At 44.1% G+C, this 26,460-nt stretch overlaps 1 protein-coding gene across 1 annotated transcript in view; it reads left to right on the forward strand.

The window, feature by feature from the left end:
* The window catches only part of DENND6B (DENN domain containing 6B), a 324,585-nt gene that overhangs the window by 249,491 nt on the left and 48,634 nt on the right, over positions 1 to 26,460 (forward strand). The window contains exons 14-18 of the mRNA XM_086918846.1: positions 6,644 to 6,708; positions 20,798 to 20,887; positions 21,865 to 21,918; positions 23,975 to 24,084; positions 25,162 to 25,264. Of these exons, the coding sequence (XP_086774972.1) occupies positions 6,644 to 6,708; positions 20,798 to 20,887; positions 21,865 to 21,918; positions 23,975 to 24,084; positions 25,162 to 25,264 (422 nt within the window). The remainder of the gene's footprint in view (positions 1 to 6,643; positions 6,709 to 20,797; positions 20,888 to 21,864; positions 21,919 to 23,974; positions 24,085 to 25,161; positions 25,265 to 26,460) is intronic.

Genomic DNA, 26,460 nt, shown 5'->3' on the forward strand with positions numbered 1-26,460 from the left:
ACCCACACCCCTTCCCCAACTCCGTACCCAACCCCACGCTGGACATGATTATGTCCACCCTCCTCCAAGTGAAAGAAGAACTCCACACCGTCAAAGAGTTACTCCTCACACACCCCAGACACCCCCTTCCCACCACCACCTCTCCACCTAACAACATATCCCCCTCACATCCTACTCACCCTACCACACAACACTCCCCACACTGGACCTCTATCCCCTCTCGCAATACCACCAATCGCCCCGACGCGCTACCAATACGCTTTCAGACCACGACATACACACCCTCCTCCACACATACGTCCCGGTTCCCCAAAATCACTTAGCCACCACACACCTGTCCATCCCAACGATTCTCTCTAACCCCCTCAGGCACCCCACGCAAAACAACAGAGGCTCCGTCCCCAACAACCTCACAAATGTACCCCTCACTCTAGAACCCTCCTCCACCCTCTGCACCCCCAGACTCAAATGCATACTTCTCAACTGCAGATCGACCCAAAGACACTCCGCGGGGGTCGCTGATCTCATAATCACTCTGGAACTTGATCTAGCCATTCTGACTGAAACATGGTTAACTGAATCTTCTACACCTATCATGAATATCCTAGTCCCCCCCAACTACTGCATCATTAAACTTGACAGGTCCAGCAAGACAGGCGGTGGAATCGCATGTATTTACAGAAGCAACCTTTCAGTTAATAAAGTCACCGCCCCCTCTCTTACCTCCTGTGAATACTTCTGCCTTGATGTCACCAGCGAAAGCAAACCTGTATGCTCACTACACATCATTTACCACCCACCTGGGGACAATCTCACCTTCTCCCAACAACTCATGGACACAATTTCAACCAACTCAGGACGGCAAAACACTCAAATTTTCCTTGGCGACTACAATCTCCATTGGAATGATCGCACTGACACAGTGGTAAATAGCCTCAAAAACTTCCTCAACGCTCTTGATCTCACCCAAATATGCAATAGTCCGACCCATGACAAAGGCTCTATCCTCGACCTTATCATCTCCAAAGAGGACTCTATTCAACTTGAGTCAATCCAACCCTGTGACTGGTCAGATCATCATATTGTCACATTCTTCATCAATACAAAAGTTAAATTTAACCCAGTTCAATCCTCCAAGCCCAAAGTTTGGAAAAGAGACCTGAAGAAACTCAACGCAAACTCATTACCCCCTAACAGCTGCAATCTCCTACTTCCCCCTACCGGCGCTACGGACGTTCAATTCTTGACTAACCACTATCTCAATGCTATGACCTCAATAATCAATGAGGCTGCACCCATGCAACTGAAAAGAGTCTCCACCAAGATCTCCAACCCATGGTATGACGGGAGTCTCAATGAAGATAGACGGGCCATGCGAATGGCAGAGCGCACCTGGAGATCAGCTCCCTCTGCACTGCACCTAAAAACTCTGAAGAAAAAGAGAAACGCCTACTTCAGGAAAATAAAACGCTCAAAAACAGATTTCTTCAGCCTCCAGCTCGACCAAGCTAAAAACCGTCCGAGAAAACTGTTTGAGCTAATCAGAACACAATCCAAGGAACAACCCCAATCACTCAGCACTAAGGGCGATACACCTTCCTGTGAAGACTTCTCTGCTTTCTTTAACCAAAAAACTGACAACATAAGGAGCGATCTCCTCAATGATGCAAGCCTCTACTCCAAACCCCACCACATAGCATCCACTGAACCAAAGAACAATGCTACATGGTCATCCTTTGGCACCTACTCTGAAGAAGAAATTGGCAGACTGCTCAGCACCCTGAAACCATCCAATCACCTCACTGACCCCCTTCCTGCTAACGCTGTAAAAGACTTTACCCCTTTGCTCCTCCCACTCTGGACCAAAATTATTAACAGCTCACTTCAACAAGGAACCTTCCCTAACTCCCTCAAAGTTGGACAAGTCACACCTTTACTAAAGAAACCAACAGCAGACCCCACTGATCTAAACAATTACCGTCCTATTACCAATATTCCCACTCTCGCCAAACTGTTGGAAAAATGCATACAACTACAACTGACTAAACACATAGATCAGTTTGATCTCCTCAACCCTCATCAATCAGGCTTCCGAGCAGGGCACAGTACCGAAACTGCTATGACTCACATAATTGACGACGCCCTCCAAATCCTAGATCAAAACAATACCTGCCTCCTCATCCTTCTTGATCTCTCTTCAGCATTCGACACCATTAAACATGAGAACTTACTCGAACTATTAAACACAAGAATGGGCCTATCTGGGACTGTTCTCAAGTGGTTCACTTCCTTTCTACACAACCAGTCTCAGAGATTTAAGAGCAACAACCTGATGTCCTCTCCAGTACCTGTATCGTTAGGCGTCCCCCAAGGATCCTCCCTTTCCCCAACATTGTTCAACCTAGTTATGGAACCTCTCACCACCTTGTTACAAGCATCCAATGTACACTATCACATGTACGCCGACAACACCCAACTATATCTCAAATTACAATCCCCCAATGACATTATGCTCCTGAACTCAACAATCAGAAACACCCAATCCTGGCTTGCCGATAATCACCTCAAACTCAATGCTCTGAAGACTGAGTTCCTCCTGATCTCACCTCCCGCAAAAATCTCTACCACTCAAACTTGGCTTAAGCACCTAACTGCACTCAATGTCCAACCTACCATCGTAGACTCAGCAAAATCTTTAGGCATAACACTTTACGCCAATCTCAACATGCAGCAGCATATCAGCAAGGCAACCAAAGGAGCGAACTTCCAAATCAATACCTTGAGGAAACTTAAACCCTTCCTCCCAGCCAAAGACTTCCAAACTGCAGTACAATCCCTAGTCATCCCTCGCATAGAATACGGCAACATCGCCCTCTGCGGACTCCCCCTAACTACAACTGCACCCCTAAGAGCTTCTCTAAACGCTGCAGCGAGACTCATCACTGGTTCAAAAAAACACTCGCATATTTCCCCTGACTTTAAATCCCTGAACTGGCTGCCTTTTGAAGCCAGAATACATCTGAAAATCGCCTGCATGACGCACAAGGCTGTACACCTGAACTCACCCGGCTACCTCACTCAGAAGCTGACAATTTCTGGCGGCTCTAGAACCACTAGAAGCACAAACAATCTTCTGCTGAAGCCTCGAAGATTCCGGAAGGAAAAAAAAACTTGTAAACGCTCCTTCTCAGGAATGGCACCCAGAATCTGGAACTCACTCCCTCCTGAAACCAGGCTCATCTCCTCCAACAAACTTTTTAAGAAAGAAGTAAAAGCTATCCTCATGGCTAAATACACATGATCTATTATTCTGGATTTTTTAAGACTCTGCACCGATCTGTACTACCTGTTTGACCCCTTTGCTTATTTGTATTACTTGTATTATTGACTTACCTGATTGTCTATGCTCCCCCTTTTTGTACTCTTTGTATTATTGACTTACCTTTTTGACTATGCACCTTGTACCTACCCTACCTCAATTATTACCTACTATTATGCTATGCCCAAAAGCATGTTAAGCACTCCCCTTTTATTACCCCTTGTCTTTGTAAAGCGCTCTGATATCTGCAAAGATCTTGTTCGCGCTATATAAAACTTTCAAAATAAAAATTAAATAAATAAATAAATAAAGCTTTGAAAGGGCTACAATCGTATCTGTCAGATAGACAGCAGGTAGTGACCATTACTCTGTATGCCTCCCCCAACTCCTTGGTACATCACGGAGTGCCACAGGGCTCGTCGATCAGCCCTATCCTGTTTAACATATACCTGCGGCCCTTGATCCCTATTATAAAATCCTATGGGATCGACCTGATCAATTACGCTGACGAGACCCAACTGGTATTTTCCCTAAAAGGGAAACATGCGGTGTCTATGGGCACCTTTCAGGATTGCATGCGTCGGGTCTCCGGATGGCTCAATGCAAACTCTCTGCAATTTAACGAGGGGAAAACGGAGGTAGTCTACTGCTCGACGGCTAAATTGAATCAGCAAATACCGTGCGAGCTCAGGTTTTCCCCGGGGACCGATTTTTGTGTCCCAGTTAAAACAGTGGGTAATTTGGGAGTACTGTTTGATGATAATCTTCAAATGGTATCGCAATCCAATAGAACAATCAGTGTATGCTTTGCCCTGCTAAAAGCACTTAGACAGATTCTCCCTCTCCTACCTAATGAGGCTAGACCCCTGGTGGTAAGGAGCATAATCTTGTGCAGACTGGACTACTGTAACTCCCTATATTTAGGTGCCCCATTATACATTCTGCAGGGGCTACAAAGAGTCCAGTCTCTAGAGGCTAAGCTGGCACTCAATAGACCACGCAGTTCCTCCACCACAATGGCTCCATTGGCTGCCGATAAGGGACAGAGTTACCTTTAAATCAATGTGCATTGTATATAGAGCACTGCACAGCATGGGCCCTCTATCAATGCAGGAAAGATTCACGTGTTACAAGCACACCAGTCTCCTCCGCTCCTCCAGTGTGAGTCTGGCAACAACCACCAGATTCAAGAAATCCAGGATGGGAGGCAGGGCTTTTAGTACAGTAGCATCCCGGCTGTGGAATGAGCTGCCCCAGAACATCAGGCAAGCCAAATCTCTGATATGTTTTAGAAAGAGTCTAAAGACCTGGCTATTTGCTAAAATCTGAGACTCCTGTGCCCAATACTCAGACCGGTTTTCTGCCGTCTCCATCTGATTAGGTTTTCTAAAAGTTCCAGGATACCCGTAGGGTAGCAGTTTTGCGCTATACAAGAGCAATATACAATACAATAAATTACAATTTTGAAAATGGCACTTTTAGAAAATTGTCATTTTCGTTTCTTAGCCATTTAGTGCCTGCAGTCTGTTGCTGGATCACATAACTGGTTGTAGTTGACATTTGGGCTTTGAATATTCCTCCTAGAGAACCCCACACGATGTTTAGCTTAGAGCTGGGTCCAGCCCATTTATACTTGAATAAACTGTATCATGCCTCCACACCCCCTGTCGTTAGTCTGAAGCCAGAGCCAGGAAGGCTGGCCACCTCTGCAGTTCAAAGACATGCCTCTAGAAGCTTCTCCCCACTTCAAATGCCCAACTGCTTATAAATACTGGACCTCTGACACCAACTCTTCAGTATACTTCTGGACCTGTGGATATTCTGCCAGGAAGAAGGACTGCTGTGCTGCTGAAAGGACTACCACTCTGCTGAACTACTGCTCTGAAGGATTTCTGCCCTGCTGTGCTGGCCTGCTGACCTCTTGCCTGGGTGAGAAGGACTGTACCTGCATCTTTTGAACCCAGAACCCCAGAGTGACTCCAAGTGGTAGTTGGCTGGCCTCCTGATCTGAAACCTTGGGGGCACAACAGGCTTCCAGCAACCTTGCATCTGGAGTCTGCCCCTGCCAAGTGGTGCCAGCCCAGTCTTGGACCCTTGTAAGTGGGCTTAAGGTGTTTTGCCAGCCTATGTAGATCCAAAGGAACCGACACATCTCCTCTGCTGTGCGGTGCAAACCAGAGTAGGACTGATGCATTGCCGCTACTGCCTGGATTGGGCCCATCGCAAAGTCCCTCATACCCTCGCAGCCTCATTGGAACCGCTGTTGTGAGACAGATCTTCAGCACAGGCCCTTTCATCCTTTGTCAAGAGCAGCCTCGATGACAGACTCCGTCCTTGAAACTGATGCATCGCCACAACTGCACGCCCTATCCTCAGAGCCAGACTTCACATCGCAAGCCCAGTCATTGGGATCCTCGACGCTGATGCAGGTCCTTGCACCGCAGCCTCGTTGCATCTCGGAACAGACTGTGCAAGTCTTCAACATAGATTGGATCCTCTCAGCGCTCTGCAAACCAGGGTTTAAGGTACTCTGTTCAGAAGGCCTAACTGTGCTCCTGTAGCCTGTCCGAATTCCATCATGTTTGGCCTGAATTTGTGACTTTGTCCCTTTCTGGTGTGACCAGATATCCACAGTTGGCGCTATATGCTTTTGCCCTATTTTCACTATAATTTAAAAAATTGCACATTTACATTTCCACAGACTGGATTTTTGTTGTTTGGTTTTATTTATTAGAACATACTCTATTTATTTTCTAACTTGGTGTGGGATGCTTTTTGTGTGGCGTGTTCACGTTATTACTGTTTGAAGTGTTGCACGTATACTTTACTTAGTGGCTCTAAGTTGAGCATGACTGCTCTGCACCAAGCTATCAGATGCTGAGCACAGGTTAATTTAGAGTTGGCTTGTGCCTTACCCTGACGAGGACTGTGGTTGCTGCTTGACCAGGGCTCACACCCTAGTCAACCATCAACCCAATCTCTTATAATATGCATATAGCTTTTCCAGTGTCTAGGTTAACCATTCCGGGTCTTGTGGCTCAGTGGATTGATGTATTCATTGCATGGATCTGTACAGTTGAGTAACAGTTAACACCCAGATGCTGTCAACAGCATCAACAGAAACCTTTGTGGATGTTATGCTCTTGTATGTTAACAGAATCCAATAATCACTTTTAAAGAGCTTCTGAGGTTTGATACCATGTAGGATGCTGCATTCCTAGGTTTGGGATTTCCACCACTTATGGAGCGTATCTTCTCCTCTCTAAAAATCTCTCTAGACACCACTCTGGGCTTGTGTGATAAGTGAGATTATTTTTTACACAGGAATCTACACATCCTACAAGACATTTCTGCATAAAGACAAGATCCTAGTCAAGAAATTACTTAAGGTAAGATTCTGTCTTTGTATAGGTAGGGACTTGAGCAAATATGAAGTGTAAATCATAAACCTCTGAGAATAAAAACGTGAGGGTCAATTCACACTGTGTGTCCATGACAACCAAGCAAACAAGCTAGCAGACAGAAAATGTGATTTAAAGATTAATTGTTTAGTAAATGTTTATTAAGGTACAAATAGTAAAACATCACAAATTAGAAGCTATGCAGAATTACAGAACTTGCAGCAAAAAGGCCATCAAGTAATATTATAAACCATGACTATGCACATAAGCATTCTACAGTGTGATTGGCTCTAAACCGATCGGTATCAGGGATAATTGGTGCCTAAATTTGAGAAAAGCCTCACCACAGGCCCAAACCATATATCGATATGAGTTTGCATAACATCTGTCTCTGAATCAACAGTTCTGCAGAATCACTGCCAAACAACTGGTAGAGTAAAGACATCTTACATGGAAAAGTTTATTTTTGTCTGAGATGGATAAGAGAGAAAAATTGTAAATGATGGAAAATGTTCATTTCTATGGAATTGGGAAACTGGTTGAAAACCTGTATCCCAAAGTTGTAGCTTGCATGGAATCTTGGTAGACAACCAATATATTTGACACCGTGAAACACTAGTACCACAAGTTCATAATCTAATTGGGACTAAACGCGATTGTCACTTTTTTTGGTGTATTTACTACTACTTTGATGTAACCCTCAAAATTAGTTGTTGAGAGCATTTAAAGATAAAGCATAAACTTTCCTTTGTCGTTTTGGCTGTGGTTACCAGGCGAAAAACGACAGATGCCTAGTCACCAAAGATCAGTACAGTCGGTCTTCAAGTAACTTTCCACCTAAATTAGTTAGCGTAAAGGTACAACATGCAGCAAATGATATTGTGCATCACACACAAAATATCAAGGCTTTGACTTACAATTACGATATTATCCAAAGAGTTGGGAACTCGTAAGTAATTTTGGGATTTGTGGAGTAACACACTTTGCTTTGCCTCAGGTCTCTAGCACTATCCCTGTTGATTAGCTACAGGTGAATGCCCTCCTTTTATTTGGATGAAGTTGCTTAAATGCATTGAAAGGAGCATCAGATGATCTTGCAGTTCTTTCTTGAATCATGAGCTCTTCAAAATATACCCAAATACAGACAATGTCTGCATAAGTGCAGGATGCCCGGAGACTTTTCTACAAAGAGAAACCTTTTATATGTATTTGTTCCTTTAGGCTGTTGGTTGACTGGTATGTGATAACAGATAGCAAAGCCCCTGCACTATACAATTACAATTAATTTTTGGTAGTATTGGTATCCGTAAAGGTAGTGAAAGTAATTGAGCACATCAATATAAAATCTCGGACTGAGAGTAGATAAGCATAAATTTGACATGCATCAGTACAGAAACATTCTTTTCTTGGTGTAGTATTTCTGTTTTTGTTCCTTTGTAGAGGCCAACACTTGTTTCATCGCAGGGAACAGACTGCGAATCTTCAGGGCTGGATATAAACCCAGAAAATACATTTGCATTCATGTTCCATTTATGAACATATTATGATAGTGACTTTGTTGTGAGAAACCGGGGTGAAATGCGGCATGCCATTGAGTGACTTAGTGTCAATGTGACTCAATTTCACTGACTGTGTGACAATAGTGCATTAAAAGAAAAAGGGGGAGATTTTATAGAGTTGGACGAGAGGCTTAAAACAAGTGGACACTGACCGGAAGTAAATTGAAGTGACAAAGTGAAGAAAGTGGTATGTGTCTGAAAGGGCAGTATCTCAAGTGACTGGTGTAATGTATCTACCAACAACTACAGATATCTAACAATTTTAGCTTGAATCCTGTGAAGCGTCTGACATCGTGCACATGTTTAAAACTGTTTCTTTCATGCTCTGGGTGTATTCGAAAATACAGTGCACTCTTGTTATATACACACTATCAGCCTGATTCATATTTGGAGACAAAACAATGTTGTGGGCAGAAGTAGATACAGACAACTAAAAATATCTGACAATTGTAGTTAGAATCCTATGAAACGTCTGACATAGTGCACATGTTTAAAACTGTTTCTTTCATGCTCTGGGTGTATTCAAAACTACAGTGCACTCTTGTTGTATATACTATCAGCCTGATTCATAATTTTTTTTTTTTTGAATTAAGGATTAGAAGTGATGTACTTTGAAGTATATCACTCTGTTTATACTGTGCCGGATAGATTGTGAGAAAAAGTGGAGTGCCGGTCAGTGGGTAGACTGTGTATATTCAGTCTTCTAAGGGAACTCGATTAGTTCCCACGAAAAAGGAGGACAAGGGAGAGGGAAAAGTCTTCCCCATTTTTGGAATTTCTTACAAAAACACTTCTTAGAATAAAAAGACAGTGTATAAAATTACACATGCTCTAGAGATTTTTAAGTGGGAGAAATTGGTATATCGATTATATAATTATACCCCTAGACAACATAATGACATTGAGTTGTAGGTTATAGCTCTAATCTCGAGGATACAAAAATCTTACCCTCATGTGTGATAGATGAAAATGCAGTAAGTGAGAGCATCCGGTATGGGCAATTCATGGAATCCAGTATTCAGAATTCCTAGGAGTGTGGGTTCGAAGTATGCGGGATTCTGGTGAATCTAAAGGGCGTGTATTAATATAGACATCGTATTTTTGGTTTAGTTTATTTCCTGTTACAGATATAAAGAAGGAAAGGGAAACCATAGTGGAAAAGGCGACCTACCGAGATTGTTAGGTATTCAAATGGTTACCGGGAGGAGAAATAAATGATGGTACCGATTCATCGGCGGATACACCTAAATCGGTAAAGAACGAAATAAAAAAACAGTACAAAAGTGGGTGGGAGGTATTTGATTAGACCAAGACAGATAGCGTCTGGCGTTTTCCTCTAATACAACACCCGGTGGCTCGCTTACCTAGCTGGTACCGGTCTCCCTCTTGTGGTTCCCGGCGCCGTTCTCCAAGGACGGTCATGTGACAGGAAGTGAGAGCAGAATAAGTACCGGTGTTGCGCTTCCAATACAAAGAAGAGCTAGAACGTTGGCTGGCTTTTTCTTTGCGTAATGGTTGGCAGTAAAGTGAAGAGTTACTTCGAAAACACGTATATGGAAAGATTCTCCTGTGCCTTTCCTTAATAATTTCCTCATGTTCGTTATTACGTATTAAGATGGATAAAACGCTCGTATGTATGAGCATGGCTCGATGAATGTACAGGAAATGTAACGTATACTGGGGAGATTTATGTCGAGTTGTATACCCTCTATATTTTGAAATCAAGATATTAAACATGATCCAAATGAATTCACAGAAATCAAGGAAAATTACTTAACCCATAAGAGATATGTGTAGGGTTGTACATCTCTATTGGAGTTTTATGTATAGGAATATATGATAGAGCATGTGAAGGAGTATAAGAAGAGCACATTGGTATTTGACATACACCCAGAGGTACCTAGACCAAGGGCATAGGAGTTAGACGAAATTTAAGTAATTGTTTCTCATGCATATTCATCCCTCATAATGAGGCTGGATACACCACTCCTAGAGAGTGTGACCTTGGTATGTCTCTATAATAGTACTTTATGAACACAAATGAAAAAACAGTTAGTACAGACAAAATTTCTAGAGCCTATTAAGTCAGAAAAATTATATTGTCTCTGTCTACACTTGTATACTCGATTGTATTTCTTGATAGATAGATATTTGTGTTTGGATGGAAAACATTAAGAATGGACCAAACATATGGTGAAGAAAAAACTACAGATGTAAGGGTCTAGTTTCCCAGAAAGAATTGCAATTCTGGGTCATAATTTAATCCATGTTCAATACTTTGAAGACGCATGATCCAAGTAGCTTCTTTGCGTCTGAGTGTCAACTCCCGGTTGCCACCTCTTGTATGGACAGGCACAGTTTCGATTCCAAAAAAAGATACAGAGAAATCCTCTGGTTACCTTGACATTTAGCTACACAGGATTCAAGCTACAATTGTTAGATATCTGTAGTTGTTGGTAGATACATTGCACCAGTCACTTGGGATACCGCCCTTTCAGACACATACCACTTTCTTCACTTTGTCACTTCACTTTACTTCCGGTCAGTGTCCACTTGTTTTAAGCCTCTCGTCCAACTCTATAAAATCTCCCCCTTTTTCTTTTAATGCACTATTGTCACACAGTCAGTGAAATTGAGTCACATTGACACTAAGTCACTCAATGGCATGCCACATTTCACCCCGGTTTCTCACAACAAAGTCACTATCATAATATGTTCATAAATGGAACACGAATGCAAATGTATTTTCTGTGTTTATATCCAGCCCTGAAGATTCGCAGTCTGTTCCCTGCGATGAAACACGTGTTGGCCTATACAAAGGAACAATAAACAGAAATACTACACCAAGAAAAGAACGTTTCTGTACTGATGCATGTCAAATTTATGCTTATCTACTCTCAGTCCGAGATTTTATATTGATGTGCTCAATTACTTTCACTACCTTTACGGATACCAATACTACCAAAAATTAATTGTAATTGTATAGTGCAGGGGCTTTCCTGTCTGTTGTTATTGTGTGGATCCCTCGGGGTCCATCCTAGAGCGGTTGTGAGGGTTACCGTTCGCCTCATTGCGTATACTGACCACTTATTGTCACCATCACCTTGCGGTTACCCAGGTTGTGCGCCTAGAAATTCTGGAACATCTAAAAACCTCCAAGTTGTTTATTAGTAAGTTAGTGACTGGTATGTGATGGCAGCTGAATGGTGGTTCAGGTGAACAGATCTTTTTATCTGCTACCATGATGGAAAACTAGCCAATCTTTCCTTGCCTTGTGAAATCCATAAATTCCTCTTTAACCACATTCTTTACTGTGGTTTTTGTAGTGTGTATTGTGTTGTGTTATTTGTGCTTGGCGTACAGTGCCTGAAGACTATTGCACACGGGCAATGGTTACACAAACATCCAGATGTCTGCACAAACCAGTGATTTCTTTGTAGATTGCTGTTATCCCCAGGGATGTAACTTCAGTTTTTCATTTGGTACCACAATTCTGGCCACACAATTATAGTTGTGTGGTGGGGTGGAAAAAATCTGCACCTGACCTCAGATCTTTTTTTTATTTTTTTTAAATATTTTTATTTGCATTTTCATCCCATACAAAACAGCTAGCATGTCACAATTAGTCACAATTGCGTCAAAGCACCCACATACCGCCCACCTCAAAAGACACATCACCCCCCTCATTCCATGTACCAGGGAGACACACTGGCTCTTCGTAGGTCTCAGATCTGGCAGGATACTCCCCATCTTCCTTGTCTTCCCCGAGGGTCGGAGACACAGGCCCAGTGGCCCCCCAATCCGGAGGCCATTTAGGTCCAAAAATCGTATTATGCTAGTCGGCTCCCAGGCCTCCATCCAATCCATAATACTTTCTCCATTTCCCCCATATCTTACGGAACTTCCGGGGGCACCCTCTCGCTTTGTATGTAACCCTTTCTACTGCCATATACATGTCCATCCCCCCTCCTCCATTCTCCTAATCGGGTAGGTAGCGACGCCCCCCATGTGCGTGCCATGTCTCGTTTCGCTACCACTAATGCCAGTAGTGCAAAAATAAGCAGTGGGCGGCCCAAGTCAACATCAGCGGGTATGCCCAGCAGTACACATTTAGGATCTAGAGGGAGTGTTTAGTCCAATACTTTACTCAGTTCTCCCAATACGTGTACCCAGATAGCATGATAGAAGTCCCCCTGTGGCTATCTGCAACGAAGGCAGTGCGGTTCGCTGGTTTGGCCCATTCTGTGTACTCTGGCCCTGTCAAAATACACCCTGTGTAATATCTTGTATTGGATGAGTCGAAGGTGGTATTTAATCACCACCTCCCTGTGGTGCATCAAGGCCGCCACCCAGTCCACTGTTTCTAGCGTGCTCAGGTTCTGCTCCCATGTTTCCCTCAGTTTCCCCAGTCTGTCTACCATGGTACATTAGAGAGACTGCCTTGTTGAGCTTTCGGCTGGCCAGGCATGTCGCAGTTGCGCGTATTTAAAAATTTGAGTAGAGTGCAGTCCAAACTCCGTTGCCAGTGTCCTGAAGGTTTCGAGTTCTCCTTTCGCCACCTCATCGACAAAATTGGAAATGCCGATGGCATCCCAGCCTCCAAAGCCCTTAAGTTTGTGGAGTATTTGTGTATTCCCTCAACCAGGTGCATTGCCAGATCAGTGTTTGTTTAGTTGGTTTACTTGCCCAGCCCATTGCCTTGGTCCACCTGTCCCAGACTTCCAACGTTATTTGCGTGGCCGGGAGTAGGCGTCTCCTACTGTGCCCCCCATATAGAAAGTATAAGCATGAACAGTATGCCATGGTGTCCCTCTCTAGCCTATAGGAGGGGTGATCAGCCAGGACATGGATCCACTCATTCACCGGTGCCAGATGCTTCGCCCAGTAATAGGCCTCAATGTCAGGCAGGGATATCTCTCCATTATATTGGTTCTGCTGCAGCGTACCTAGGGCGATCCTTGGTTGTTTCCCCAGCCACAGCAGGGAGCACAATTCCGCGTCTATCACCTGGAATGTCTGCCTGGGGATGTGGAAGTACTCATTTTGGAGGGTATATAGGTAGCGGGGCAAGGTGATCATTTTGAACACCGCAGCTCGGCCAAGTATCGTGAGGGGGATTGCTTTCCACCTCAGCGCATCAACTGCAAAGTTTGTTATGACCCGTTGGATATTGTTTTGATACAAGAGGTTTCTGTGGTGAGATAGATCCCCAGGTACGTGAATCCCATCTGCGCTCTCTGGAGGACCCCGGGGTGAGGAGGCCACGTCTCCCTGGTCCGTGGGCTATACAGGACCGATTTATGCCAATTTATAGCAAAGCCTAAGAAGGAGCCATATTTGCCCAGAAGCTCGAACAGTGCGGGGATTGTGTCATCCGGTTGGGTAACATATAACAAGATATCGTCCTCATCGAGCGAGATCTTTTCTTCCCCCACATTAGTCGGTGTAATTTGAAACCCCCATATCTCCCTTTTCTGTCGGATCTCGCACGCCACTATTTCGATTGTGAGGGCAAATAGATGGGGGGGACAACGGGCATCCCTGCCAGGTTCCCCGTCTGATGGGGAAGTCATCAGACAACAGTCAGTTCACTTTAACCCGAGCATAGAGGAGTCCAACCCATTGTCGGTATTTCGGTCCAATACCAAACTTGACTAGAGCCGCCTCAAAAAATGGCCAGTGTACAGCGTCAAACACTTTTCCTGCCAGCTGTGTAGTCGAGGGTGGATCAGTATGATTCCCCGAGCGGTCCATGGGGATGGACATGACATCGTTGATATCACCCCCTATATTGTGTAGCGTACCCGGTGTCTCCAGTGAGATATCAGTCACCCCATGGAGAGTCCTTGCCTGTAGCTTTGGAGGGGCATAGACCGACACTATAGTGACCTTCTGTCTCCCCCATGTGCCCGTCAATCCCACGTATGTTCCCTGGGGGTCCGTCCATGTACGTGTTACCTTGAACGGGGGGGGACTTTTTTAATCAGGATGGCCACCCTCGGAGAGCCCGCTGTGAAGCCCGCGTGTGCTAGGACTGTGTAAACTCCCCTCGCCAGTCACCCACATTTTGTGCCCTTGAGGTGGGTCTCCTGTAATAGGATCACGTCTGGGTGAACTTGTTTTACGTATGAGGACACCAACCCTCTCTTGGTCCCCCAGACCATTTACGTTCCAGGTGAGTATCGTGTAGGAGTCAGTCTCCATCTCATTCGCCTGGAGCCTATGTTCAGTCAGTGGACCCACCTGACCTCAGATCTGACCAGTTTTCCATCAACTGAACCTTAAACTTGCCTTTCCTGTGTTTTGCTGGGAATCACTTATCAAGCACAAATGGCTGAGGTTACTTGCGGTGAATCCACACATATACATGACCATTTGAGCCTGGCTCTGCTCCTGGCTGCTAGTTCAGAAAACTTGGGGAGGAGGCAAAAAAGTCTGGAAACTGTGCTCTCTTCTGATTGGAGTATTGATTGCACTTTAATGAACGCTTTGATCGACTCTGCCTTCCCGAAATTTAGCCCACTGTAGGATAAATACAAGCCCATTGCACCACTAACATATTTTTCCAGACCTAGAGAAGATGACGATGTACCCAGGGACAGATTACTTATTGCTGCTGTCTTGCAGAAAGCCTGGAAGGAAGCCTTAGTCTCTAGATAACGTTCTACTGCTAGAATAAAAAGATCTGCTGCTCAGATAGAGGAAAGGCGTAGGAGGTGATTAAGTGGAGGGGGGGAGCACTAGTTAGGCTGGGACCAGCTGACTGAAACCCATGTGAGGACATCTTGAGAAACGGAGTCATCCAGGAACTCTTAGAACTTTACCATCTAGCTGGCGGAATCATCCTAAGAAGTACCTAGTACACCAGAAGATGTGAATATGCAGAAATGCATTCTAGAACTACAAGGGTGGTGAGGCTGTACTGTCCGTGACCAGCTCTGTATTACAGCTGAGCCCACATCTGCCACTATAAATACCCAGTAGGCGACAGAGTTTTATTCCTCATATTGCTAGATCTTGGGGTACATTCCTGTTGACTGATTTCTGCTGTCCTGATTCCAGAACCATTACAATAGGGTTCATTGACATAACAGTTTTCATCTAGCTGCTTCTAAAGTTACAATTTGTTGCTAGCCCTAAATCTAAGTTGGAACCTGTGGGCTCGGTTGATGCCACTGATTCCTTGAGTGCCTCATCCAGCCAAATATCTTGACCATGGCTATCCAGTTCTAGGATACTGTCGGGACGGACTGGCCGTAGCGGGCATCCAGCGTTTCCCCAGGAGGCTGGCAGGGTGGGGGGCGGTTTTGCAGTGGTGCTGCAATATCGGCCCTCGGTAACAAAAGCAGCAGTGCCTCACACTTGCACACCCCTGTGCCCCCTGGAGGGCTGCTCTGACAAAATTGGCAGAGCTGCTTTGGGTTCCCAATCCGGCCCCGGACACTGTCCCCTGAAGTTGTAGTATTCTCTAGGGATTATTGCTGTGGGTATATTCAAAAATTGGCATCCAGTCACCCTAAAAGAATGTTAGACCATTTACTGCCATAACGTGATTTTTTCCAGTAATTGTGCTCAGATTACTCAACCACAAGTAGCCCCTTACATTTGGACATCAAGACGCTTCCATCTTGCCCTTGGACGCTGAACTATTATTTAGTAGATAGGGTGGGATTATGTTCCTGTTAAACTGGCAGGCTGTTATTGTTCATTAAATGTTGATTTTTTTGTTAGAAACTCAACCAATTAATATTCATGACGCTGTCCCACCTTGTATTCGTAGCTGCCAGTACATTAGGGCAGAGTATAGACCTAAAACATCGTAACTAATGCATTGTTTTCCATGTCTGGCAACATCTATTCCATTTTTTGTTTTATAGAAAGCAAGCAGTAGTAAACTGTAAAGAAAACAAGATTCTTCATATAGAATAAGGGTTATCCATAAGGTGGTGTTACTAAATATAGTGTGTAGAACTTAAATGCTAATGACTGTTTGCTGTTCTATCTCTTCTCCAGAAGATGCTAGCACTTTCGTGGCCAGTCCAGCTTGTAGGTATAGACCTTAGGAAGCTTCCTTTTTCAAAGTACTTGTAATGAATATGTTGTAGATGGTCTTAGCAGAATCTATCCTCCTACTGGAAGAAGGAAATCCATATTTTCTTGGTTCACCTATCGAGGTACAAATATGATCTTTTGCAGTATTTGTTGAAAGAAGCTTTCCTAGTTGCTATTGTGTTCACTCCCAGGGCGAGTGAAATTGCAGCCTTGTGTCCTTATTAACATACTTTATTTAATAGAAAACGCATCCATCCTTCCAAAAGGAATACTGGATTTCCATGTCAACAACAAAAACGAATCCACCCTCGTCAACAGAGATGTCACTTCACATCCTGGATATGAAGAGAGTTTCTCATATTGCCTTGAATAAAATTAAAGAGCAGGAATGCATTTGTTAATTTTGATTACATCCCTAAAGGTTTGGCATCTAAAAATTATCCATAGCCTAGTGCTCTGTTTTATTTATTGTAATATGTTACCAGAAAGTTAATAGGCTCATTCCAAGGTAATTTGCAGGCCAATTAATGTGTAGAAAGGCAGCTACTAGAGCACGCTTTCAAAATGTCCCAAGTAGTGAAAGTTGTAGAGCAGCTAAGTGGAGAGAAGCTTATACTATACAAAGACTGCTTAGATTCTAACCGGACCCCAGATGCTTATGTCGACCAGCCTACTCTAAGAAACACATTTTGTTTTGTTTCCTCACCCTTTTTCCATTCTCTCCAGTGTTTTCTGTTTCTTGGTTCTTTTTCCATTCTCTTTAGTTTATTGCCTTCTGTTTTTGGAGCTGAGCTTGCCATTCTATTCAGTGTTTTTGAATATCAGACAAGAGCCTATGATGAAAAGGGAAAGGTTACCTATGTGGAAATAGTTATGACATTCGTAAATAACACTTCTGCCTCCCTAGTCCCTTTTGAGAGTTGTAGCGGTAATATGATGTTACATCCTACTGCATGACATACATTTAAAAATTCCTGTCAGCTGATTTACTAGTGCACTCTGGAACAGCAGGTTAGCATGGTGTGTGTAAAATCCAGTGCCGTTTTTAACATCTGTGAGGCTGTGCTACCTACCTGCTAACTTTTTAAAAAACATTTTGTGCCTTTTTAGGTCTCGCTCCTGCGTTGCAGTGCGCAGGACTGCTCGCGCAGTGAGAGACCTCTTGAGAGGGGTTTGAAAATGGACCTAGGAATCGCACAAAAACGTGTGTGTGCTTTTCCTTTTGGCCCACACTATTGGCCTTTGCGTGCGTCTTTTTATAAAAGCACGCAACTGACCAAAGGCGGGCGCATTGCTCCGCCCATAGCCTATTGGTGTCTGTTACGAGCACTCGCCGTCATGTGGTTTCAATTATCGTGCCCAGACACCGGCGCAATAATGGAAACTACACATCTCGCTGTGGCTGGCGCGCGCGCACCACTCGCGGGCTTCTTCTTTTTTGGATCCATTCCACAGGGAAGCAACTAAATGAAAGAACCGCTGAGGTCTTGTTTTGAAGTAGTTACAGGCTCTGTTTAAAATGGACAGCATTTCTAATGGGTGCACCAATTTAAAACACTGCTGTGGGTACATCCAATAATGCACAGGGTCTAACACATGATCACAAAAAGTAAAGAAATTAGAGTGAAGGAGATGCTCCACCAGCACTGCCGTAGTGACCAGAGCATAGAAGATGGAGGCGTAAGCCGCGGGCAGCTGCAAAAGCATAAAAACACGCTACTATTGCGTGTCGGATCACAAGTTTTTTGTTTTTTTTTAAAGTAAAAAATGCATTCTTTCATTTACTTGAAGTGCCAGCTAAGAAGTATGGATTACTTGAAATGGAGAGTCATGGTTGATCAATTAAACACACTTGTCAATTTTACTCACTTACAAAATATCCCCTTTGGAATGAGTTATATAATCCTAAAGAAAACATGTTACTGTCAGTTTCCAAAAGTAAGGGATGCAATCCTCCTCCCCTTTCAAAACCTTATCTGCAGCCTTGCACAGAGGCCTTTAATTCTAGTTTTAGCTTGGCACATCATGCGGCGGGAATGGTGCTTGAAAGCATGGACTTGAGGCGCTGGACACGGGCCTGCACACCGCCCTCCACCCCGCCCTCCCCATAAGTGCATTGGGATTAGGAGGGGTCTCCCATAGAGTATTTTCTTTCTAATGTGCGCCCGAGAGTTTCTTGGCACCGTATAACAGATGTTTATTACACCTCAAAAGTACTCATTTGATCAGACTCAGAAGGATGAAAGGCTGAGCGGCCCCGCTGTGACAATGGGGTCACACACAGTCCCACTGTCCGCTGAGCCATCAGCCCCTTAGGCTGGGGAGGCCTCTCCGGATACTTGCATTTTCCTTTATTAATTTTTTTTATTTATGTTGCTTTGTTCAAGTTGTGGTGAAATAAATAGGATGCTGAGAAGAAAGCTGTGGCGCTTGGCTATACAGCCCACCCTTGGGGTGAAGAGAGCATTTTGCATTCATTACCTTTCCTTGGAAGAGGGGGATGCCCCGGCCCGTGGGCACATACCTCCCCCATCTGTGAGCCTGCCTCCCAGGGCCTCAGTTGCTAGGCCTCTTCACGGGACTTCAAGCTAATCCCGTGGCTCCTGCCTGTGACAGGTCATTGTTAAACACCCCTTCCCTTTTCCACGCCCTCCGCATCGTCACGAAGACGTGGCTGCTAGGTAGCAATCCCTCCTCTCATCTCTCCCAGCAGCAGCTCCAGAGAGCCATGCAGACTGGTTCCTGAGGTTTGGAAGAGTTGCTGACATGACAGCATGCCGAGAGACATTGGATTTCATGTCACAAATCAGTGCATTCTGGGACTTGTATTCGGTTGCTTCACTGAAACCAGTTGTTCAAAGTGACCTGTTAACAGTGATTTGTGATACGAGAGCAGGCCTTTGCTAAGTGTTTGGGATTGCAAGTGTGTTCTGTTCTGTGGGTACTCAAACACACATGGTAAGTAAGGATCACGTGTGTCCTTCCTTGTCTAGCGTGTGTGATGGTGGGGGTGTCCGTGGTGCTCATAAGAGCTCTCTTTATCAGATTGCAGACTCGGCAGGTGAACACCGCTGAGAAGGGCACAGTTTGGAGCAGAACACCCTAGCCCCCAGGGTGAACCAGGAAACCTTCACCCAAATCTCTACTTCCCCATCATACGTGACCAAACTGTGTGCTCTTGGGCACCTCTTCCCTGTTGCTCGCTGCAATTATCTGCTGAAGGCAGTAGCTCTTAGAAACAGAATACACACACATACGCGTGCGCACACACACACGCACACACACACACAGCAATCAAAGAACTGTCAAATGTCCATTTATTAAGTGAAACGGTGATAACTCCCGCCCTCGTTTATTCACTCCAGAGAACAGGGGTTTCAATTCTGGCAAAGCAAACCTAGGGTTTCACTATAGTGGGTCCGCTGTAACTGGCTCTTCTGAAAGGGGCATATGCAACCGCTTTTACTCACAATGATACTTATACAAAATGTTGTCCCAAAGGACATGTACAACACACTGGGAAAGTGAGCGTCTTACATGCCCCTGTAGGGGACGAAAGGCTGGGTCAGCGGGATCAAACGTGTTACCTCCTGTGGGCAGACAGACAGACACATACACATTCCTCTACAGCTGCAGGGCAACCAACTGAGCTGCACACAACAACACATGTCTATGGGAGAGCATGAAATTCGCACTTTTCAACTAAATGTAACGAAGACAGTGAAAATAAAACGGAGAATAGGCCAGAAATTATATATTTGCAATGTTATTAGGTTTATCTAGTGGCTGCCTCTTAGTGCCGGACCGCTCTGTAGCGCTCTGATACCTTTGGGTCGAGTTTGCGCTATATACTTTTTCATTTTCTTAAAATGTCTTTCTCCTCTGTTACTCCTGTGTCCGCTCCCTATTGCTTTTGCAAATCAATAGGTCTCACATTAGTAAATGTTTGCGCTATTGGCGTTGCATTATTTGTAGCAATGCCAATAGCTCAAACTTTTACAAATGTGAAACCTATTGCATTGCAAATGCTTGTTATAATGATAAATCAAAATGTTTTAGAAACTGCAGTCTCTTGAACTATTCTTTTTACAGTATGTCTTAAAAAAATTATGTACCCTTTGAGGGGGAAAGGGTGGTGTGTGTATACATAAATCACAAAAAGGTGTGACATGACCCCCACATAGCTGGTAATACTCCGTATTCATGAATTTGATGAAGATTCCTTATATTACCTATTTCCACGTGGATGGAAAAGGTCTTCATTTTATTAATATTGCAAGAATTCAAGTGGGCCTTGTTGTGACTAATCTGTCACACAGGTTTTGGTAATGTAATACTTATGATGGTGCAACTTACACTTATCTACAAGGAGCATAACTATGCCTGTGTAGTTTATAGAATTTCAAAGATTTTATCAGCCATGATGTAGAAGGTTTCTATTTTCTAATTCTTGGTTCTTTTGACAGGGTATTCAGCGAAAACGCCCCTCAGAGGTGCAGAGTGCCCTTCTTAGACGCCACCTTCTTGAGCTCACTCAGAGCTTCATCATACCTCTGGTGAGTATGAGGCATGGTGATTCCTGGGCAACAGATAGGGAGGTGATCAGGCATTGTGGCAAAGCACGTGGGGACACAACCTTAAGCACATATTCTTTGAGACAGACACACATACATTTCTTGTTCAGTGGGGATAATGCTATGGATGACATATTTTATTTGACTTATAGAAACTTGAGAGAAGTCCGCCAAGAATTGGCAATTTCAAGTGGAAGTGTGTTTCTTAGTTTAGGACCAGCTTCTGATTATGACCTTTGTTGTTGAATAGTTCGGCGGTTTTGGAACTAGTTCTTTTTCTATATTGATTTCATGTTTTTGGTTCATTGACTTAATATTTGGATTCTCGGCAAGTATCCTCTTGCCTAGGCTGGAGGCAGTCATCCATTGTTTGTGGAAATGTCAGCCTGTTGTTGAAGCTGAAGAGGTTAGTAGATATCAAACAAGGAGTGAGTGATGCTGAGGGAAGCAAACTATAAAGTAATTTGGAGCGGTGTCCATCCAACAAGTCATTGAAGAGACTAGCAGATCAAGTAGTATGTGGAACTCGTTGTAGGTGTCGCATAAGGGCAAAATTGGTGCAGGTTAATTTAGTAGAGGATTTCGCGGAGGCATGGAATCTATGAAGCTTGTATCGAGTTTATGGTATGGATGGAGCTGGCAGACATAACCATGAGCAGAACAATGCATTTAGAGATGTGAACAAATGGTTGTGGTTAGGCCCAAATCATATGACTGGTCGGGATAAGTTGTTGGTTGAGAGGGGCCACTTAGAATGCAGCACAAGCATGAAGTTGGAGCAGGCCAGTCAATGCCTCATCTTTCTAATGTAAGCATACAGCTACGAATTATATTGTAAGTGAATTTATTTGGCTAAAAGTATGTTGATCTTGCTTTCTCTACCTCAATTTGGCCTTTCTCTAAAAACATATTGTAGAGAACTCTGAAGTAAATCTGATGTTATTATCTCTCTCCTCAAGGAGCGGTACCTGGCCAGTCTGATGCCCTTGCAGAAAACAATAACCCCCTGGAAGGTACAGTGCAGTCTGTGTCCGAGAGCTGCTTGTTTTTGCTACTTTAGATCTATAGCCTATTTCAAAGGAGCTAGAAGCATTTCTTACAGAACATGTATCATATTGAAGAGAGTGACTGAGAAGTTCCTCTGAATGAGACTTTTGCATTCAACGCCCTTCAGCAGAGCACCTGTTTAAACACATTAAGGGTCAGTACTTTACTTTGGTGTAAAATATCACACTCAATAAATGGCTACATGCTAATGTACGATTCACATAATACATACAACTATAGACCTTTAACTGAATAACTGAGAATAAGTTTCCCTGAAGGGTTTCCAGTGACTTCATATGAGCAATAAGAGCAAAGCCCAGGTTCTCTATGAGGTCACTATGAACCCCTAGGTGAAAAATATCTCCGTTATTCACATTTTAACAGTATATAATTGTATGTTTTATTTGCTACCCCCAATCATCTGCACCTGTGGTGGCGCAGAGGAGTAATGGTGGAGCCATTTGTGACATCAAAATGTATGTTAAATACCTGACACTCTGCCACATACCTCACCCTCTGCAAACCCCCCACCATCCTTACACCCCTCCCCCAAACCTCATAATAAGCACTTGAACTCCTGCCACCCACCCCCACCAACCTCTGCTCCATCCCGCTCCTTCCAAGACTAAACCTGTGCTCTCCGCTCTCACATTGAGAGCTGGCACCAGGCTGACTACAGCTGTGTGCAAGTCGATTGTCAGTGTAGGTTGATTTCTATCCAGTTGTACAAGGCAACATGTTCCTATGGAACTCATATACAACAAAGCAATTACAAAGGAAGCAAATTACTGTGATGTATGATAAGGCTGCAATCTCAGATGGTAGCCAGATGGAGGACCTTACGACTCGGGGAGTGGACAAGCTCTGTTTATACGTGAAAGGGCGACCATGCCCTAACCCAAATTTATTCAGAATTGAGGCCAGCGAGAAGTAGGGAGTGTGAAGCCCAGGTTTAGGTAGACCTTGTTCTGCTCAAGCCTTCCATCAACCCTTGCCCGGCAGTACAATGGTGAAATGCAAGGTCATAATTCATTAGCAAAGGATCATATTTAGACGATTGGTGGACAAACATAAATTAGTGTATTACATGGCCGTGCTGATCACACTGCATAGCCTGCTTTTGATGAATTCCAAATCTTATTATAAATATAGTAACCAGCAGCACCGATAACGGAAGCTTCTGGAGTACCCCACAAGTGATCCAAAGACTGAAAACCAGCATCTGTGATTACGCCTACATCTGCTAGAAAAGGACTCCCTCCGGGCAGAACCTTAAACTACTTCCAAACACCACAGCACCATTTAATAATCAGTCTTGTAGAAGGCTGTTGCATGGCGTCACATGGGACTAAAGCCCGTGTGAATCTCAAATGCCAAAGCTTTTGCATCTTCCACAGTCACATATGAGGATTGCAAAGAAGAGTTTTTGGAGTTCATAGGCAGCACTTGTCTATGCATTCTTTCCACTGACTTCTTCCCATTTTACAATCATAGAATAACTTTTCTCATTAGGGACGGGCTCTAAAATGTCCAAATGTGGCATGCAGCACTCACAAAAAATGCCATAAAGTAAATATCATGATCAATTAATAATTTTATTGTGTGTGATCCATTAAAGCTCTTCTGCTATGTGTGCCACTAATTGTCTTGTATCAAGACTTAATGAATCATGTCAGCAACTTATCATATTGAAAACATGCAAGTCCAGATAATTTCCAAAATCTATCATCGTCAACACATTAATCAGTCACTTGAACATATCACATCTCAATAAAACAAGACAGAAATGTAATCGAGTTGTGGAATGTGGCATTGATGATAAGATATTACTTAATTCACTTTAGCTAACAATGCTCCTTTAAATCCATAACATCCTCCTTAAGAGCTCACAATATCTTGTTTCCCTCGAGGGCCTTTGTATGCACCCATTGACCCGCATTGTAATTTTTCCTTTTCTGTGCGCCATGGTGATATTTTCATATTCTTCACACTCCTGTTGTCGTTTTTCTCTCTGCGGTTCAGAATCCTCCTCAGGTGCGACCTTTCCGGCAGGAGGAGTTTTTGAAGACGCTGGAACATGCTGGTCCCCAGCTTACTTCAGTCCTCAAGGGGGATTGGCTTGGACTCTACAGGTATGGGTTTAACTCTTGCTTAGGTCTACATCCTTCTAGACCCTCGTGACATCGATGAGTCATATGTGACTTGTGTACTCCATTTGTAGTGAGAGTGCAGGATGTGGATGTTGGCTCTACTCTTTTCCACAAGCCGACCTGCTCTACAGATATACACGTGTAGCATAATGAACGTGCACCCATGTAGCAAGAATGGGTGTCAGATCTGCTAATCATTTTGTGATTAACCAGACAAGAGAGTGCGAATTTGAACAGATGTGAGGGAGCCATTAGACCTGAGCCTGCAAAGAGATTGTGCCACACGTGGAAGCTGTTTTAGTTGAAAGCAATACTCGAATGGTGGTGGACCACATTTAAGTGGAAGGCTTTCATGTAAGAAGTGTGTTGTTTGAAGTGAGAAATTCCATGAAGGCGAGGTGGCCTTGGATATGATGTATGATGCTAGACTGGAAGTGGAGAATACAAAAAAAGTGATGGATTGAATGCTTGATTTGATGTCGGCAATTGGTAATTACCCGAGGCTGCATTCCAGACCACCCTTGCTTCACACCATGCCACCTCTGATTAGACACAGCCACGTGTAAATCTGCCTTGGTTCCACACCAGTAGGAACAGTCGAGCCGAACTGCCAAGACAGGCTCTGTCTGAGCAAGTTAAGCAACTCAAGACCAATTTCAGCCTATTTGGGCATCTTCAGTCGGATGCAGCTTGGTGGCAAAGTGTACATCAGTGGGACAACGAAGAGTAAAATAAAGAGATGGATGGAAGCTTGAATTAAGCTCAGATTGAATCTAACATATGCAAATCCGCCGTGGCCTTGCTCCAAAAGCAACAGTCTAGCCGAAACTGACATGTCCGGTCCTTCAAGCTGTCCACCCATAGCCTTTTGGTATTCTTAACTGGAAGTGGAATAGCGACACTGAGAGGATGGAGAGCAGAAGCCCGGTAAGGGTCAATGTTGGGGAGAGTGGAACTGAGTTTTGATGAAGTAGCAGAAGCATGCAGTGTAGACTGAATGATACTGCCTATTAGACTCTGCTTCAGCATCTCAGTTGATCATATGCCATTCTTTCACAGGCGCTTTTTTAGGTCCCCTAACTTTGACGGCTGGTACCGCCAGAGGCATAAGGAGATGACCCAGAAGCTAGAAACCCTCCACCTTGAAGTCATCTGTGAGGCTGTGAGTTCCACTCTTTCCTGGCAAGACTTTTTGCTTTACATATGTCAGCTAATCTCTATTTATGGATGGCAAAAGCAAGCATTACTGTCAAATTAAAGAACAGATTATTCACATCACTCCTCTGTTATGTTATGTTAATGACTCTTTTATCGCGCATGACTCACCCAGGGGCATCTCAGCGCTTACCAGAGAGGGGAAATAACCTGTGATTAAAGGTTCAGAACAACCAGGTTTTTAATTGTTTCCTAAAGATCGGGTACGTTGGAGATTTTCGTAGCATTACTGGAAGGGAGTTCCAGTATTTTGGTGCTACAAATGAGAATGCTCTACCGCCTGTGCGGGTTAGCCGTATCCGGGGAATGTCCAGGAGGGCAAGAGCGTTTGATCTTAGGTTGCACTTACTAACGTGCTTGACCAGTTTGTCCCTAAGATATGCTGGACCTTCACCTCTTAAAGCCTTGAATGACAGACAGCAGATTTTAAACATGGCGCGTTTTTGGATTGGCAGCCAGTCCAGTTGTCTGAGCAAGGGGAGGGATGGGGTCCCAGGGGGGCAATTCAGGACCATTCTGGCCGCAGTGTTCTGTATTACTTGTATTACTTGTAGCTTTGTTAGGGTGGTGATTCCTACCTCTGCCAATAGGGCATTCCCATAATCTAGCCTGCTTCCTATCATTGCCTGAACTACAGTTCTGCGGTGTTCCAGGGGTAGATAGGGAATAATTCTGTGTAGTAGGCGTAGATTGTAGTAGCATGAGCCTGCTATATTTGTGACATTTTCCTTCATATCTAGTTTGACATCTAATTGGATTCCCAGGCTTTTTACTGAGGTAGACGGTGTTGGTGCTGATCCCAGTGGGGGGGGGGGGGGGGGGGGGGGGGGGGAGGGGGCACCGGTCTGGGGTCCAAAGGGCTGCAGACTTCCCTAGCAGCATTAGCTCTGTTTTCCCCAGGTTAAGTTGTAAACATTGCTCCTCTATCCAGTTTGCGTTCGCCAGCATACCATCCATAAAGCGTTGTTTTTCTTCAGTGATATTATTACCGATTGGGAATAGTAGTTGCGTATCGTCGGCGTAAGAGATGATCTCAAAGCCGAAGGATTGAATCCCCTTGGAGAGGGGAGCTAAGTAAATATTAAATAGAGTGGGGCTGAGACAAGATCCCTGTGGTACCCCCTTATCCTGTATTTTTCAGCC

The sequence above is a fragment of the Lissotriton vulgaris genome, chromosome 1_1 (assembly GCF_964263255.1).
Source record: "Lissotriton vulgaris chromosome 1_1, aLisVul1.2, whole genome shotgun sequence".
Classification (NCBI taxonomy): Eukaryota; Metazoa; Chordata; class Amphibia; order Caudata; family Salamandridae; genus Lissotriton; species Lissotriton vulgaris.